Raw genomic sequence first — 17,001 nt, forward strand, 5'->3', positions numbered from 1 at the left:
TCGTTTATACACCGGTGGGTCAAATCGCCGTGAACGTGTTAGAGATCATTTTGTTTTGCCAGTATTAGGTTTGTTTTTATATATATTTATAATTTATAAAATTCTGCTTACAGCCTTACAAGTATGGATAGATTATTGTACATAAATAAAACTGAACATGAGTATTTTAATTTAATTTTATTAATTAAACGATGTTTTTTGGATAAAGTAAATTATTGAATAGGGGTTCCTCCAGCTTTTGGAATGCTTCGTGAGTTCCGTTTTACCAAAAAAGGTTGAAAACCACTGGGTTAGCGTATATAACTATATATGCACGGCGGCTGCGTTGAAACATGCAGGCAAACATACCTCACTACCACCATCATAAGTTGGAGGGAGCCATGAGCAATGTATCGATGACTTAGTGGTGTCGACGACCTTTGGATTTCTCGGCTCGCCTGGAGGATATATGGGATCTTGTAGCAGCACACACTCCGAGCACGCACTGGGTGGTCCTTGACCTTCTTCATTTTCAGCAATCACCTACAATTTCAAATACAACCGTTCTGAGAAAAGTTTCTTCAAGTAAATTGATATAAAAACGTTATGAAACTGTTACGAACTTGAAATTGGTATTCTTGATCCTCCTGCAGACCAACGACCTTCAACCGGCACTCATCTATCTGTCGTGACGTCACCGATAGCCACTTGGGTCCAAGTTTTTCTCGCTTTTCGACAATGTAGTTTGTTATTTCCGAACCACCATCGGTTTCCGGGCGCGTCCATGTCAATATCAGGCCTTTTTTGCTAACTCCCTTTATCTCGGGCTTCCCTGGAGGACCCGGAGTCTTAAATGGATTTTTGGTAGTGACTGGAGAAGATTCCGCAGGATCACCAAGACCATACTTATTTTCAGCACGAACCCTGGAAAGAAAGGGTAAAATGTTATTTATTTATATTAATGCTAAGAACGTCTACAATTTGTAGGATTCATCAGTTTCTTACACATACTAAAAATTACAGTAGCTGTTGAAGGAAGCGCGGTAACTGCTTTTCTACGCTTCAACATGCAGTCAACAACACTGTAGCTTCAAATGAAACTATTTCCAAAGAAAAACTAACAATAATCTCTTGTTTGAAGCAACAAAATCGAAAGACAACTGAAAGCAAGATACCTGAATAGATACTCATTTCCTTTCACCAAGTGATGAACTTTGAGAAAGCGGCTTTGTACGGATGAGGCGATCTGTGTCCAACTAACTCGGGTAGTCTCCCGCTTCTCAACAACGTAGTTCGTAATGGGGCTTCCCCCATCTTCTTCAGGAGTGTCCCACGTCACAGTACACTTAGTGGCCGCCACGTTCTCGATGTCCAAGTGACGTACAGGGCCAGGAATGTCCAGAACCTTCAATTGCACCGTCATAGAACGTTCTCCGGCTTCGTTGGTGAGAACAACGGTATATGAACCTGCACATGGGTACAATATATAAGACAATTATCATCGAGACATCAGTTATACGGCCTTCTGCAAAAGAAAATTACTTTAGATAAGATAAATCAACAACTTGGCTATAATAAGTTACGAATTAAGTTAAGTAATGTCATATTGTTTACTTTGTACAGTAGACACCGGAATTAGCATGCACTTGATGTTTTTTTCTGTGTTAATGGTATGCTGGAATCAGCTTTAATTAACTGTACGCACAAGGTTATGTATTTTTCGTTAATCTTATATAATGTAGTAGTTGCCAATACAATAAGTAAAATTCAGTAAAGTTTTTATCCCACCTGTGTCTTTCCTTGTGGTATCGCTGATGGTCAGAAACGCGTGTGTTGGGGTGTGATTGACTTTGATGCGTGGGGTGCTATCGATTATACGTTCCTCTTTAACCCACTTCACAGAAGGGGGTGGTTTACCATAAATACGAACACTGAACTTGACCGTTGTACCGGCTTTCACGATTTGTATATCCTTCAAATTTTGATCGTACTCAACACTCGGTGGCTCAAGTTCGTCCTTGCATGTCACAGGAGAAGAGACTTCTGATGGTTCAGAGCTAGTACCTTGATGAAACATAACAGTTCAAATCAGCATGTGCGACAAAAAAATCTTATTGGAATATTAACCACCATCATCATTAAATTCCTTCCTCTCGTCGAGGGTTGGAGGCAATGAGGCGGCAAGTTTCTCTGTTGTGAGATTTTTCTACTGCAGTTTAGTAATTAAGTCCTGACCAGTCTTCAATATCATTAGTCCGAATTCTTGGTGGTTTGCCCCTATTTCGTTTGCCGTTCATTTTTCCTTCTAATAACACTGGAATAATAATTGGATGTCCATCTAAAGTTTTATGAACCGTGGCAAGGAATACTTACCAATAGCGTTCTTTGCAAAAACGCGGAATTCATACATCGAATTTTCAGTTAAACCGTCAACTTTGAAGTAAGTTTCGGTGACTTTTCCGAAGTTAGCTTTGAGCCACTTTCCTTGAGGGAGTTCTCGTTTTTCAATGTTGTAACCGGTAATAGGACTTCCGCCATTGTATGACGGCTTTTCCCATTCCACAGTCACATAGCGACTTCCAACCTTACAAAACAAATACTTGCGGTAAATTTGAGACAGAAAAATTTAAGACATGTTTCATAACTTAAGTCAAGTTTTTTTCCGCATGTTGCTAAGCACTTATCTGGTTCATAATCTCAAGGGTACCTGCAGTGCTGCTGGCTTTCCAGGTGGGTCTATCGGATCGTTGCAAAGAATCATTTCGCTCGGTCTGCTCGCTTTGCTTAACCCTGCTTCGTTTTGCGCGTACACCCGGAACTCGTACTCCAATCCTTGTACCAAGCCAGTCGCTTTATATTCGGGTTCCGATATCGTAATTTTGTTGGTTTTCTGAAGTTGGAAAGCAAAGATACAATGGTATTTTTACGAATATGCGGAGTGAATAAACGGTTGTTAGTCTCACTAGGAGAACCGTTGTTTTCAAGTTGCAGCAAATATCTAACAAATCTATGGCTAACTGGCCACGTTGACTAGCAATGGCATCTATTTTGAAAAAGTTGACATCAACATGAAAGCATAAATATTCAAATAAAATTTGCTACCGTAACCATCACGTCAAGTTGACGTAGGAAAACCAAAAACAAATTATGGAATACCAACAAACCTGCCAGATGATCGAGTTTCTATCTTTATGTTCCATCTGGTATCCTGTTATCGTAGACCCTCCGTCGTTTGACGGCTCAGGCCATCGAAGAGATGCAGAGTCTTTGGTCACTCTGACAACCTGAGGTTCACCGGGAGCTCCAGCGACTTTGTAGGGGTGCTGAGCCGTAACGGGGTCTGATACAAGAGCAGGACCAATCCCGTATCGATTTTCAGCTTTTATTCGGAATAAATATTCTGTTCCTGCACTTAACTTGGTTGCTTTTGTAGTGGCTCGAACGCATGACGCTGATACAATGCTCCATACCTGAAGATGAAGAAGATTCATTGTGATCGTGATTATGTCAATACGTCATCGTCCCCATGATATCGTGAGCGACTGGCTCATTTTGGGTGAAATAGCTAGAAATTTAATCGATGCAAAAACATAAAAACACTTTTAAAAACACATAAAAACACATTCACTTCAACATTTTAAGAGAATTCACTGAAACATATGCACATTATGGTGGTTCAGCAATACTAGAAGAATATTGTTTGGATTTAACAATTTACCGTGCTGGTGACTTCTCGCTTCTCTATGATGTAATTTGAAATTGCACATCCTCCAGAAGAAACAGGTGCTCCCCAAGAGAGGACAATAAAATCAGCAGATATGGTGTCAAATTGCACTGGACCTTGGGGGGCACTGGGTTTATCGTAAACCACTACTTGCAATGGAACGATTTTCTCCCCCAAAACATTACTGACAACCAACTCATACTCTCCAGCATCTTCAGCGATACAATCTGAAAGTAAATACCAAGTGAATTACTGATTTCAAAATCTAGCATCATTAAAGATATCTAAAAAAGTCTGATATCTGGTAATAGAAAGTTTAAATAACTTCAATGAAAATTTACATTGATGATTGTTAAAATTATCTTTCAACAATGATAAAAAAACAAAAAAACATTACGGTGCCCAGTGCCTACCGTATTCCAGTTATAATGCAATATAATCCAGACCCTATATCAGTAATGTAATCGAGGCCCTAGAGTAACGTTTCAGCAGAACGACTAAACTATGTAAACAACAAGTTTAGCTACCTACGACAAACCTTTCACGTTGAACAAAAACAATATCAAGTCAATCTGTGTTTAACACACCAAAAATTACGTGTGATGATTACATACTAATCCAGTACCAAGAACAAAAAAGCATTCAATTCCAACAAAAGAAACTTTACCTTTAATAAACAATGTTGTTACGTCATCCACGGTCTCTTCGTTTATTCGGCTTGTCTGGCGCAATGCGGCGCCATTTCGTCGCCACCGGGCCACGGGAATTGGTTTCCCGCGGAGTGTAATCTTTGCTTTTATATCTGTTCCTCTCTTCCCGTAGAACACAAGGTTGGGGAGTCCGCCTAGGTCCACGTCGGGGGGTTCCACCTGGAAAAAACATTCATAACTAATGTTAGAATAGCACCATCATTAATAAAACAAATGGCTCATTATGTTGTTGTGCATCAAAAATTTTATTCTCTGCAACTCATGTAAAGTTTCCTTTCCAGTACATTTTCAAGTTATCCTATTACCGCTGATTTCATTAAGTTGGCTGTTAAAAGTAGACAAAGTTCAAGACACATTACTTTCTAGGTAGGATGCATCCATTAAAAAGACAATAAAACTGATATCCGTGTTTTGAGTATCTTCCACAAATGTACGCCCTTGCAATAAATAACTTTTACTGCAGGTTAAGTGCCCTCGCCATCTTTAGAAAACAAACAAATACAATAAAACAACAGAATATCATTTTTTGGTTAAGCGTTTGCTTCTACTGTTAGCTAGTTGCTGATCTTACGTGGTCCTTTGCCGTAACCGGTTGTGCTAGCTCTTGAGCCTCCCCGAGACCGTTCTCATTGATGGCCTTCACTCGAAAGTGATAATCTTTTCCAGTTGAAAGGCGAGAGACCGTTCCGTTTAGAGTTTTGACTTGGGCAGATTGTTTCCAGTGATCTGAGCCTGCTTCTCGATACTCTATCAAGTAGCCTGACAGAAATAAACACAACTAGTAAAATAAATGAGAGATTGATGAAACGTCGTAGCGAATTATTTATCAGGTTGCATTTCATAGGCTTGACCGACACGTGTAACGTCAGCATGTAAAACGTTTAATAACAATATGAATAATAATTCAATAATTCACTATATTCAATAATTCACTATAGTGAGTAATTGATTCCTGTGATCATGGCATAATAATCTGTTTGTTCAAGTTAAGGTGGAACCTTGCTTTTTTAATACCTAATTTTCTAATAACTCTGGATAAGTTGATCATAAAATATCTTGTAATGTTTACAAAGATAACAAGTGGAAACCAAATTGAAGAACAAATTTACATTTGAAACAAAACAAAAAAGCAATACAATTGCAAGCAGTGTTCATAGATTTTTAGCAAAATGACCTCACCTGTGACTTTACTCCCTCCGTTCGATTCAGGTCGTTCCCAGGCTAACGACACGCTGTTAGCTGTCGTTTCCACTAATTTCACTCGTCCTGGAGCGCTAGGAACCTCGGATGCTTTCACTGCGTTAGGTGTCTCACATGCTTCTCCAATGCCATACTCGTTTTCTGCCATGACTCGGAAAAAGTAGCTCATCCCTTCGTTCAAGTTCAGCACCTAGTGGAAATATTTTGGTCTATCAACACGACTTGTGGTTACTTTTTTTTATATTGACGAAACAGTTTCTCTGTTGTCGACTTCATACGCTAGTGGTTCAAAAAGGAAAGCTAGTGATAGGAAAAGCATGTGGTAATAGTCTTTCACACACATCGAATCCAACCACTGGCTTTAAACGCTTTCTGAGTTTTGAAATTGAGCTTTCTCGAAATCGTTTCACCTAAGTGTACCAAACAACAATAAATACAGTGTAGCCTACTATATCATGCATAATTGCATTGTTTATGAATGTAGCAAACAGGCAGCCATTAACTTACAAGGTTACTTTGTATAGATAAGCAGTATAATAAGAACTCTTCGAATATTCAGCTACAGCTCGGTAGACTAAGCTGTGCTTACACAGAAAAGCACACATACACTGTCTTGCTGTCAATCTCTGCACGCTTATTGCGGATTAGGCAGATAGAACTAAGATAGTAGAAACAAGTCTTGCTTATTTGTTTAAAATTGCAACTTCTGTATTATACTCTTGAGTTGTAGTTGCATTGTTATTTTAGAAACGTACCAAAGAGAAATACTGAATCTTTCACTGCTTTTCTGACCTAATGTTTAAGCAATAGCTTTCAACTAAACGGAAAGCTAATCTAATAGCGTTATTTTAGTAAACGTCTTTCACGACGCTAAAGAGTCCGCCGAAAACGTCTGAACGTCGGTCTCTGATACGGAAATATGTTAAATAAAAAGCCTGTCAGACTGCTTGCAAGTTTGTTCTGATGTCTTATCTTCAAGGGTCTTGTCACTTGACTCCAATGACTTAACGCTGTCCAGAGGATGTCAATTTCTGTGCTATCTACTCTAAGCTAATAATGCAAGCATCAATCGCACTTTACAAGTCAGTGCGGCTGCTAGTAGACAAAGCTCAATCCAAAAAAATCTTTTGATAAAGATTTAAAAATGAAAGTTGGTTGCTTAGCTGTTCTAACGCACTCAATTCGCGGCATCACGTTATCACCTTGAAACTTGTCCGCACGCAGTTGAGCGAAACAGTCGACCATGCTTTCTTTGTCGATTCTTTCTTTTCCACAATGTAATGTTTGATGACACTCCCTCCGTCGTTAGCAGGGGCCTGCCACGTCAGCGTGACGGTGTCCACGGTCGCATCTTTCGCTTTCAAACCTACTGGAGCTGCGGGGGAAGCCAACACGGTGACGTTCACGGTCGCGGTTTTACTTCCGGCACTATTTTCCAGCGTCAACGAATATTTTCCCGTGTCCAGTCTGAAAGCAAACAGGTAGAACCTCAGCATTGGTTGGCTTTAGAAAATGATGAGAACCACGAAAACTAAAATTAATCTTCAAACGTGTTCCTACTCAACAAGTACTGGGGGGTTTAAAAAAGAAGGTTTTATATTTTTGTGAAAAATGTTTACCTGGTAGCATTTTCGACCAGCATTAGCGTTGTGCTGTCTGTTGTGTCCACATGGGCAAGGTCTGGAAGGCTATTTTCATCTTTGCGCCACGTTACCGAGGGAGGGGGACTTCCCTGGTAATTTGCGAAAAGTCGAATGGAATTTCCAGCGTGAACCTGTAATGCATTCAACGTTGCAAGTTTTTTTTTTTATTATTAAATTTTGAGTTTGTTTCACCGCCTATTGCTGCTAAACATGTATGACCAATGCAAGGCAGAAAAGACAACAACAATAAAAAACAGTTTCGAAACTACAAAAAGGTACTGAAAAAAAAAAACTTATCAAACAGCATATTATACAATACATGCGTATAATACAAACAGTATAAGGTGACACCTTCAGCGATTGACGAAGAGTTGCGTCGAGATTTATGTCAGGGGGAATGAGAAGATCTTTTGCGACAACTTTTCCGCTAATCAAAGCGAATTCTCCAACTCCTGCCTTGTTGATTGCTGCCACCCTGTGTTACAAAGAGCACGATTAAATAACGGTCAATCCAGAAAAATAACAAAACGATGAGACTTTTTATCAACGTGAAATGAACCTTAAATAATATTCTTTATCTTCAGTGAGACCCATCACGGTCTGTTCGTTCACGGCTGGATCTTGTGTCATAGAAACTTTCAACCAATCAGCATTCTCCAAGCCATCTTTTGCTTCAACGTATTCCACAATGAAACCGGAAATTTCGCTACCTCCGTCATAGCTAGGTTTATTCCATGTCACTGTAGCGCTGCTCCGTGTTGTTTTTGTTGTTCTCGCTCTTTCAGGAGGACCTGGAAAATACAGGGGTTGCCGAGTTATCTGAATTTTGTTTCAGTTCCTGCTGAGCTAATTAATCACTGAAAATAACTCGTGTGTATTTTTAATAAAAACAACAAAAACAAACATAAATAGCTTGTTGCCCCATTGGCGAGCTTAATTAAAACACTATGGAACGGTGGAATAGAACCAATAAGACTTCATTGTGCAACGTCTGTTCAACATACGCTGACGACGTACCAGGAGGATACGACGGATCTTCCATTCGGGTGTAACATGACGGTTCGGATGGCTCTCCTATTCCTGCCGCGTTCTCGGCTGCCACTCTAAACTCTACCTCAGTACCTTCAGACAATCCGGTGACGCGGAACCGGCATTCCGTGATGTTCTTCTTTGACGCTCTGAACCACCGGCTACTGCGCCTTCGTAGCAAAAACAATTCATTGACATAACTATAATGTGATCCCTTTCAATGTCGCAAAATGAGATTGAAATCGGTGTAACATCGTATCAACTATAAAGTATACAAGCAAAATTAGTCGGCTGGTTATAATGGGAGCAGCTGACTTGACGACTATATGTCTCTTCGCTGCTTCCTGCTGCGTTGCATTGTAATCGCAATGCACTGTATGTTGTTGTAACGGAAACAAAATAAAACACGATTATTAATAAAAATTACTTTTCTCGCTTTTCCAATACGTAATTGGTGATTTCAGCTCCTCCGTCATTCTTGGGTCGTTCCCAAGTCACGACACACGAATCTCGAGCGACACTGCTGATTTCTGGTACGGTGGGTTTGCCAGGAAGGACAAACGGGTTTTCAGCTTTAAAGGGAGTCGACTCCCTGGGCTCTCCCTGACCGTATTTGTTGACAGCCATCACTCGAAACACGTAATCATTCTTTTCGATGAGGTTGTTAACACGAAAGACATTCCCTTGAGCCTGAGTAGTAATAATGGGTTTTTTAAACTTCGTAAAACAACGTCGGAAACTGTAAACAGTAATTAGATAAATTATAAAAAAATAAAGTCAGTTTAACATCCTTATTTTTAGACAAGAATGCAAGGCAAACGTCTTGTGCCTCAATGAACACACACGCGATTGATACAGATAGAACGACGAAACAAACGCGGATTCACGCAAAAATAAAGCACAGAAACATTCATCCTATGAAATTATCACCATCATCATTATCACAAAGATCGATCTCATTTGATAGTGCGTTCTTACTATAGCGATTGAACATAAACTAACCAATACCCAATGTGTGGAAGTAAGAACCAGCGAGTATTTCAAAACGCCACAAATGCAACCGTACAAGAAGACCATAAGCAGTTTTAGGGGTCACAAGATAACGCCAAAGTTACATCGGAAGTAAATATTTTGTTACAAGAGTTTGTGAAATAAATGTTGCGCCAAGTTGTCATCCTCACCTCGGTGGCAACGGACGTCCAGGCCAGTCTGCTCGTTTCTCGCTTTTCAATGACATAATGGGAGATGGAAGCACCTCCGTCGTCTTCTGGCGCTACCCAACGGACCCGCGATTGCGAAGCAGTTACATCAGTGACAGTCACCTCCTCAGGAGGACCAGGCTTGTCCAAAACCTTCAAGCTGACGGTCAAGCTTCTTGCTCCGGCAGCATTTTTAAGGTGAATGGTATACTGGCCAGAATCAGTCCTCGTGGCATTACGGATATGGACGATGCTATCATCGTCACTATTGACAACGTCCATCAAGTTGTTGCTTTCAACCTGCTGACCGTTCTTCTCCCACTCGACAGAAGGGAAGGGTTTGCCTGCAACAACATCATTCACAAACGTCACTTTTGAACAGTGTGGCTCTGTGGTTTGCAAACAATCCATTAACATGATATCACATGATGTGGCATTGGGGATAAGGCGGTATCTTCCCAACAGTATGGTGCTGGTTCGATAACCGGCGTGAATTGGGTGTTTAAAAACACCGCTCACCGCTACCCAGGGTGTCATAAATTGGGTGGGAATAGTTGCTGAAAAAAAAGGCGGCCGAAAAAAACACATTGGTCACTCTACTCTCCTTAGTGCCAAAGATTAAAATAATGACTGGCTTATGCCTCTCTCCTTCAGGCTCAGCAATTGAGTATGAAACATTTGCCTTCCTTGATCATTAAGAAAAACACTATACGCTGTACAATATCCTACCTGAGACAAAAGCCTGTAACTTGACACTGTCACCAGATTTCACGGTCATTGTGTCTCTCAAAGCGGCATCGAATTCAATTCGAGGAGGAACAACTTCATTTTTGCACGTCACTACCTCTGAGGACTCAGACGGCTCAGAGACGCTGCCGGCCGAATTTTTGGCTGAAACCCTAAAATAAAACTTCAGTAATTTCCGTAGAAAACACCAACCACAAAATCTGAAACTAAACTCAGGTTAGCAAACGTTTCGAAAACTAAACCGTGTTCATCATCAGTGTCACAAATTAAACGATTAAAAACAGTTCAGTTCTCAAACCAAACTCGCTTTTTTCTAATCAAATTGAGTAAGCAATGAGCATTCCAAATATTTTGCTCTTGAGAACTTGATTACAAACATGAAATCGTATGACCCAAAAATAAATAAAAAGTCTCGACCAACCTGAACATGTAATCCTTATGCTCAGTCAGGCCTGTCACTCTGAAACTGGTTTCGCTCACATTGCTGAAGTTGCATTTCAACCAGCGCTTTTCTGGAGGCTCCCGCCTTTCCACAATATAACCTGCAATAATTACCATCATCACTATGAGATCAGTATTTAAACACACTAATCTTCACAAATGGCTAAATAGTGGTTTTGAAATGAGACGTTGGATTAGAATCAGATTTCATCAGCTAATGTTCAGTAACCCAACGGTAGGCCATATATAACATGAGATGGTTGCACAGCCGTCAAGATGAGAATACTTTAATTTCTTTAACTATCAATATCTAGATTGTCATTGTTATTATCAATTAAAGTTATTCAGTTCAAGAGAGCATTGCATAAAAATTAAAATCAACATTCAATGAGCAATAAAATCTGTTTCACAACAAGGTTCATATACAGACTTTATAAAGCAAGAGGCAATAATTTAATTTGACATCATCTGTTTGTGTACCTGTTATCTTTGACCCTCCGTCGTAGTCAGGTTTTTCCCATTTCAACAACACATCGGACCTGTTGACCTCAACCCCATAAGGTCGACCGGGGGGTGAGACCTTGTCTCGACAAGTCACAGATTCCGAAGGTCGGGAGAATTTCCCGATACCAGCTTGGTTTTCAGCACAAACGCGGAACTGGTATTCCAAGTTCTCTGTTAGACCAGAAACCTAAAAACAACACACCTTTGAGCGTGAGAACGACATAACTTTGCGTTGCTTTTGCAGCGATGCAGTCCACTCTCTTTTTTGCTTTAGCCCACTTAAATCATCCTGCCAACAAATGTAACATACGACGATGATATATTGTTCAATACATGCCTTTAAGCTGTTGTCTTTGGTAGTAGCACGAGAGGCAGGCGTCCACAAGATCGCATTGCGCTCCTTTTTCTCAACATGGTACGCAAAAATCTTATTTCCTGTAAAAGCGAAATGTTCTGTTTGAATTGCTTTAAATCTATACCAACATGGCATCACTGTACAACTGTATTATTTAGGTTTTCAGGGAGTCCAATATTTCTCATCAATTAGCACATACAAACCTCCGTCAGATTTAGGTTCTTGCCACTCAATGAGGACAGAATCCCGAGTAGATTTGACAACTTCAGGTTGCCCAGGAGCACCAGGTCGGCTGAAGGGGTATTCCACCAGAACAGGACGAGAGTCAAGTGGCGTAGAACGACCAAAACGGTTCTCGGCGAAAACGCGGAAAATATAGCTTTGGTCACGTGTTAACTTGGTAACCTGAAAGCAAAAGTTTAAAAATGACACAAGTTTTAAAACATGTTGTGAAATTAACAGTTTGCTACCCACGGAATAATTGACTCAAAACAGTATAATCTCACAAAGTACTAACCTTCAGTGAGGTTCGCACCACAGAGCCAGCCGCTTCTGTCCATGTCTCGACATCCTTTTCACGCTTCATAACGACATAATTGTTGACCTGTGCCCCCCCATCGTGCTCAGGAGCTGTCCACGAGAGGGTCAGCGAATCTGCGCTGACATTAGTGAACTCAATCGGGCCTCGCGGTGGGCTGGGACAGTCGAAAATAGTAACCTATAATGACATAAGTTAAGATTTAACTTTTTGAAGCAGTGACATGATCTAGAAGGACTTTTCCAAGTCAGATTAAAGGATTCTTACTTTTATTGGTATGGACTTGCTTCCAGCTGAGTTTGTGACATCGACTATGTACGTTCCGGCGTCAGCGCAGTGACAGTCCTTTATCACCAACGTTGAGAAACTACCAGAAGTTTCTGTATTGACGCGCGGTGTTTCTCGAATCTTTTCATTGTCTCGTTTCCATTCCACTGTAGGAATGGGTTTTCCTGTAAAACAAAACGCAAAACTATGCATTATTTCACAATGTAGATACCAACGACCTGTTTTCAGGTTTCTGGTCTATTTACGTATTATGTTCTCATGCGAGCATCAGCATCTTCAGCAGTATTCTCGTTCTTTCTACGTTTGCTTAAACACACTGCAAAAGAGGGATACATTTATATATATACGGAGATATAAAAATTATGTTTATAAAATATGTACGTAAATATATGAATTTGCAATGCAACCTGAAAATTATGCAGTAAAAGCTTGGTATACCGCCTAATTTGCCGGTTACAAAAGGCACTAATTTTTACTTTTATTGCAGATTTTTTACCTAAAATTGGAAGTTTAAGCGACAAATTTGTGCCAGCTTTCGCAGTGATAGATCCCATGTAAAGACTCGATAAATCAATATCTGGCTGAATGATCTCTTCTTTAACAATTATCGGATGTGGGATGTAGGTGGATTCGCTAGTTCCGACGCTGTTCTTGGCCCGAACCCGGAAGTTGTACTCGGTGCCAGTGTTCAAATCACCTACAGTTGCCCTGAAGAAACAAAGATTTGTTAAGCATGGGAAACAAGCATAAGGAATGTCCAGCTTGAAACGTTATATTCATCGCTGACGGGTAGGCTACCAACACAATACCTATGTGTTGCAATGAAAATTATCTTACTTTAAACTGTTTGTAGTGGCTTTCGTCACCCAAGCATCCATTCCGGTTCGCTGCATTTCCAATAAGTAAGCTAAAATTGGACTTCCACCGTCTGTATCTGGTTTTGTCCAAGCCAGAGAAACTGAAGAGTTGCTTATTTCCAGCACAGTTATAGAGTTAGGAGGTCCAGGTATTTCCGATGTTTTAGCGACCTCCCTGGTCTCCGCAGGCTCACCAACGCCATATTTGTTAACTGGAAGGACTCGGAAATAGTATTGCTCCGCTTCTGTAAGTCCGGTAACTTTAAGTGATTCTCGTTCAACCTGTAAACAAACGGTTGGCATAAGTAATTACTCTAAACGAGGTCCTGTACAGCGGTTTGTTCTATAGGCTACAAAGCTATGCAGTTTCATCACCTCAGTCAAAACAGTCGTCCAAGCTTTCCTGGTTGACAATCGTTTTTCAACTACATAGTGGGTGACTGGGGAACCACCGTCTTGTTTTGGGGTGTCCCACATAATGAATGCAGAGTTCCGTGTCACCTAAAATCCAAAATGAACTGTGTGAGTGTTGGCCACTACCAATGTCAGAAGAGTATGGGTGAACCCATTGACTTACGTCTTTAACTCCTAAATTTTGAACCGGGCCGGGAGAATCCAGCACTTTTACATCAACATTGACCATTTTACTTCCAGCTGAATTTTCCAACAACAGCTCATACTTTCCGGCGTCTTGTCTATTGCAATTTGTGACGACCAACAAGCTGAAATAAATTGTTCAGATAAAAAACAAACGCAAAAAAGTTGGTGAAAATGCATCATCAAGTACTGTTACATCACTTTTTAGTAGTAGTAGTAGTCCAGTTTTAATCCGGTGATGTCCCCGTTACCGAGGGTGGCCGGATTCACCTCCAAATGCCGCAATCGCCTTCACACCCTGCCTCCACATCGATCTGTCTAACGCGTCCTCTCTTGTTAAGTTACTCTTTTTAAAGATAAACAATTATTTTAAACGTGGTCTGACCTGTATGATGGCGTCGTATCAATTGTACTTCGGTGCTCTGGCAATCCATCTTCTTTTGACCACATTGCGGTGGGGTTCGGTCGCCCCTTGATAGAAACGAATAGACGGATGGAACCTCCTCGTCGAACAGTCAGTGCTTTCCTCAAGTCTGCGTCCAATTCAAAACTGGGAGCGGTGACGATCTCGACGGGGCTGACAGAGTTTGTCGGTTCGCTAGGCTCGGATGTCCCGCTTTTGTTAATAGCCTTCACGCGAAACCTTCGTAATAACCACAACGAATTTGTTATGAAGTAGAAATTGTAAGGTTGGCCACAAAAATATTCTGCTTTCTTACAAAAAAGTGGCCAATTTTTCCATCCCCACACTATCATCACTCATCACGCAAGGTCTTACTTCGGGATGTAGGCAGCAAAAATGTTGGTAGCCTATCTGTTACGAGGAAGCGAAAGGTCTCAGCATACTGCGCATTGCAGTACAAGATTGAGAAAAAAAAGTGGCACTTTGAGGTGTTAAATAAAAACAATAGAAAAACAACAAAATAGTTCCTCAACTAAAAGTTACATGTACCTGTACTTGGCATCGGATAGAAGACGAGTCACAGTGTATTCCGTGCCCTGTATTGGCTCTGCTCCACTGACAACCTCAAACTGATCGGAATCCCCGCAAGCCATCTCCATATTATATCCAGATACGTTTGCCCCACCATCATGAGCAGGCTTCGACCATTCCAGTGATATGCTGCTTTTAGTAGTGTCACTTACAGAGGGGACTCCTGGTGCTCCAGGGGGGTCTAAACACAATCAAATATAAATGTAAATAAAGTCAACTTTAAACGAAACGTTACGATAAATCTGGTTTATAAGTAAAAACAAATCCATTCGTGCATACGCAAAAAATCATATTCTATTGTTTTATTTTCGGAATGACATTTACTTTCCTTTTAAGACAAAATCAGCCAAAGTTGCAACAACAAATGTAGTCCTAAAAACAGAGAGAGACTGTTCACCAGGCATTTTATAATAAAAGTAATTTGCGTTCTTCTGGTGACTATTTACTAGGTTACCTCCTGATGTTAAAGATGATAACTAGCTTTTGTATTTCCGACGTTTCGTCAGTCAGCACGACTGACTTTATCAAGGTGGCTAAAACAGGTTAACACAACCTGTTCAGCAACGATGGCACAACACAAAAACGTACTGATAAAATGAATAAAGTAAGCAGCAAGAATCAGAATTAAAACACGCAACAAGACACCTAGAGGTTAAACTGAATGCAGTGAATGCCTAAAACCAGTAGGCTGCTTTCCAACAGCGTAAATTTATCTATCTATTGGGCCACCGTCAAGAAACATTGAAAAGTCATCAGACAAGACAGAAACCAAGGGAATTGGCAATAACAATGATAGAGAAGACGCACTGAGAATGGAAAAGGTGAAGTTAAAGTTAAAGTAATTTTTTGTACACAGAGGGAAAATTCTGACCATCTTTCTGGTTGAGAGCATGTTGTGCTTTCTGGTTTATGTACTGGTTTGGTACATAAACCAGAAAGCACAACATGCTCTCAACCAGAAAGATGGTCAGAATTTTCCCTCTGTGTACAAAAAATTACTTTAACTTTAACTTCACCTTTTCCATTCTCAGTGCGTCTTCTCTATCATTGTTATTGCCAATTCCCTTGGTTTCTGTCTTGTCTGATGACTTTTCAATGTTTCTTGACGGTGGCCCAATAGATAGATAAATTTACGCTGTTGGAAAGCAGCCTACTGGTTTTAGGCATTCACTGCATTCAGTTTAACCTCTAGGTGTCTTGTTGCGTGTTTTAATTCTGATTCTTGCTGCTTACTTTATTCATTTTATCAGTACGTTTTTGTGTTGTGCCATCGTTGCTGAACAGGTTGTGTTAACCTGTTTTAGCCACCTTGATAAAGTCAGTCGTGCTGACTGACGAAACGTCGGAAATACAAAAGCTAGTTATCATCTTTAACATCAGGAGGTAACCTAGTAAATAGTCACCAGAAGAACGCAAATTACTTTTATTATAAAATGTAGTCCTTGTGTCACCTTAACAAATTCTGGACGGCTAAAACCTTAACAAAAGTTTAGTTTTAGATTTGGTTTGAAAAGTTTGCTTGAACAGCCTACCTAGAGTACCTACGCTAGTATTAATCGTCTTATCAAATAATACTGTCTTGATAAGTTAAAACTGGCTACACAGTACAGTAACGCTAGTTCAAACAAACATTCTCCAGGGAAATCATTGACAAAAGTAGACAGTTAACACAAGCTAACAGATGATGAAACGTACTCTCGAGATTCCCTAATTTTAAGCAAAATGATATTGTTTGGGTCTAAAATATTGAATCAAATACAAGGATTTTGACTGAAAACATGAGCTCTGAGCTAAGCTATATAACTAAGCCATGAGCTAAATGCATCAAAATGTGTTACCCCTCACGACCATCAGCACTCTTGATAACGCACCATCACTGATCCTCATAGCAAGTGTCTGTTCATACAAATCTTGAAAATATCAACTATATGAGCGAATAAAGCGTCTGAATACATGTTGCTTTTATTTTTGCTGGTAATTTTTTTATTCCTCCTTTGTCTTAAATTTTTCTGAAGGTGTTGCGACCGTGCCAATTTTCTTTTAACCTAATAACCTATTTCGTTCTCAAGCACGTTTTAACGTTTGCGTTTAGTCGCTGCTACCTTTTTCTAGACCTTTGCTATGTTGACGTGTGTTGTTTTCGCTGTTATGGTCAGAAATAAACACAACTGAACTGAACAAAGCCTTCTTTAAGAT

General features: G+C 40.2%; 1 protein-coding gene across 1 annotated transcript in view; it reads right to left on the reverse strand.

The window, feature by feature from the left end:
- The window catches only part of LOC145764311 (titin-like), a 208,059-nt gene that overhangs the window by 40,740 nt on the left and 150,318 nt on the right, over window positions 1-17,001 (reverse strand). The window contains 31 exon segments of the mRNA XM_082575929.1: window positions 349-522; window positions 603-903; window positions 1,155-1,446; window positions 1,768-2,043; window positions 2,353-2,563; window positions 2,687-2,869; window positions 3,144-3,449; window positions 3,698-3,930; window positions 4,371-4,572; window positions 4,985-5,172; window positions 5,593-5,803; window positions 6,816-7,080; window positions 7,233-7,387; window positions 7,608-7,731; window positions 7,816-8,047; window positions 8,274-8,455; window positions 8,713-8,975; window positions 9,467-9,828; window positions 10,214-10,383; window positions 10,653-10,773; window positions 11,153-11,363; window positions 11,514-11,611; window positions 11,735-11,936; window positions 12,049-12,249; window positions 12,337-12,521; window positions 12,854-13,065; window positions 13,195-13,496; window positions 13,590-13,715; window positions 13,792-13,936; window positions 14,197-14,454; window positions 14,764-14,986. Of these exon segments, the coding sequence (XP_082432055.1) occupies window positions 349-522; window positions 603-903; window positions 1,155-1,446; window positions 1,768-2,043; window positions 2,353-2,563; window positions 2,687-2,869; window positions 3,144-3,449; window positions 3,698-3,930; window positions 4,371-4,572; window positions 4,985-5,172; window positions 5,593-5,803; window positions 6,816-7,080; window positions 7,233-7,387; window positions 7,608-7,731; window positions 7,816-8,047; window positions 8,274-8,455; window positions 8,713-8,975; window positions 9,467-9,828; window positions 10,214-10,383; window positions 10,653-10,773; window positions 11,153-11,363; window positions 11,514-11,611; window positions 11,735-11,936; window positions 12,049-12,249; window positions 12,337-12,521; window positions 12,854-13,065; window positions 13,195-13,496; window positions 13,590-13,715; window positions 13,792-13,936; window positions 14,197-14,454; window positions 14,764-14,986 (6,614 nt within the window).

This window comes from Aplidium turbinatum, chromosome 2, assembly GCF_918807975.1.
Source record: "Aplidium turbinatum chromosome 2, kaAplTurb1.1, whole genome shotgun sequence".
Taxonomy (NCBI): domain Eukaryota; kingdom Metazoa; phylum Chordata; class Ascidiacea; order Aplousobranchia; family Polyclinidae; genus Aplidium; species Aplidium turbinatum.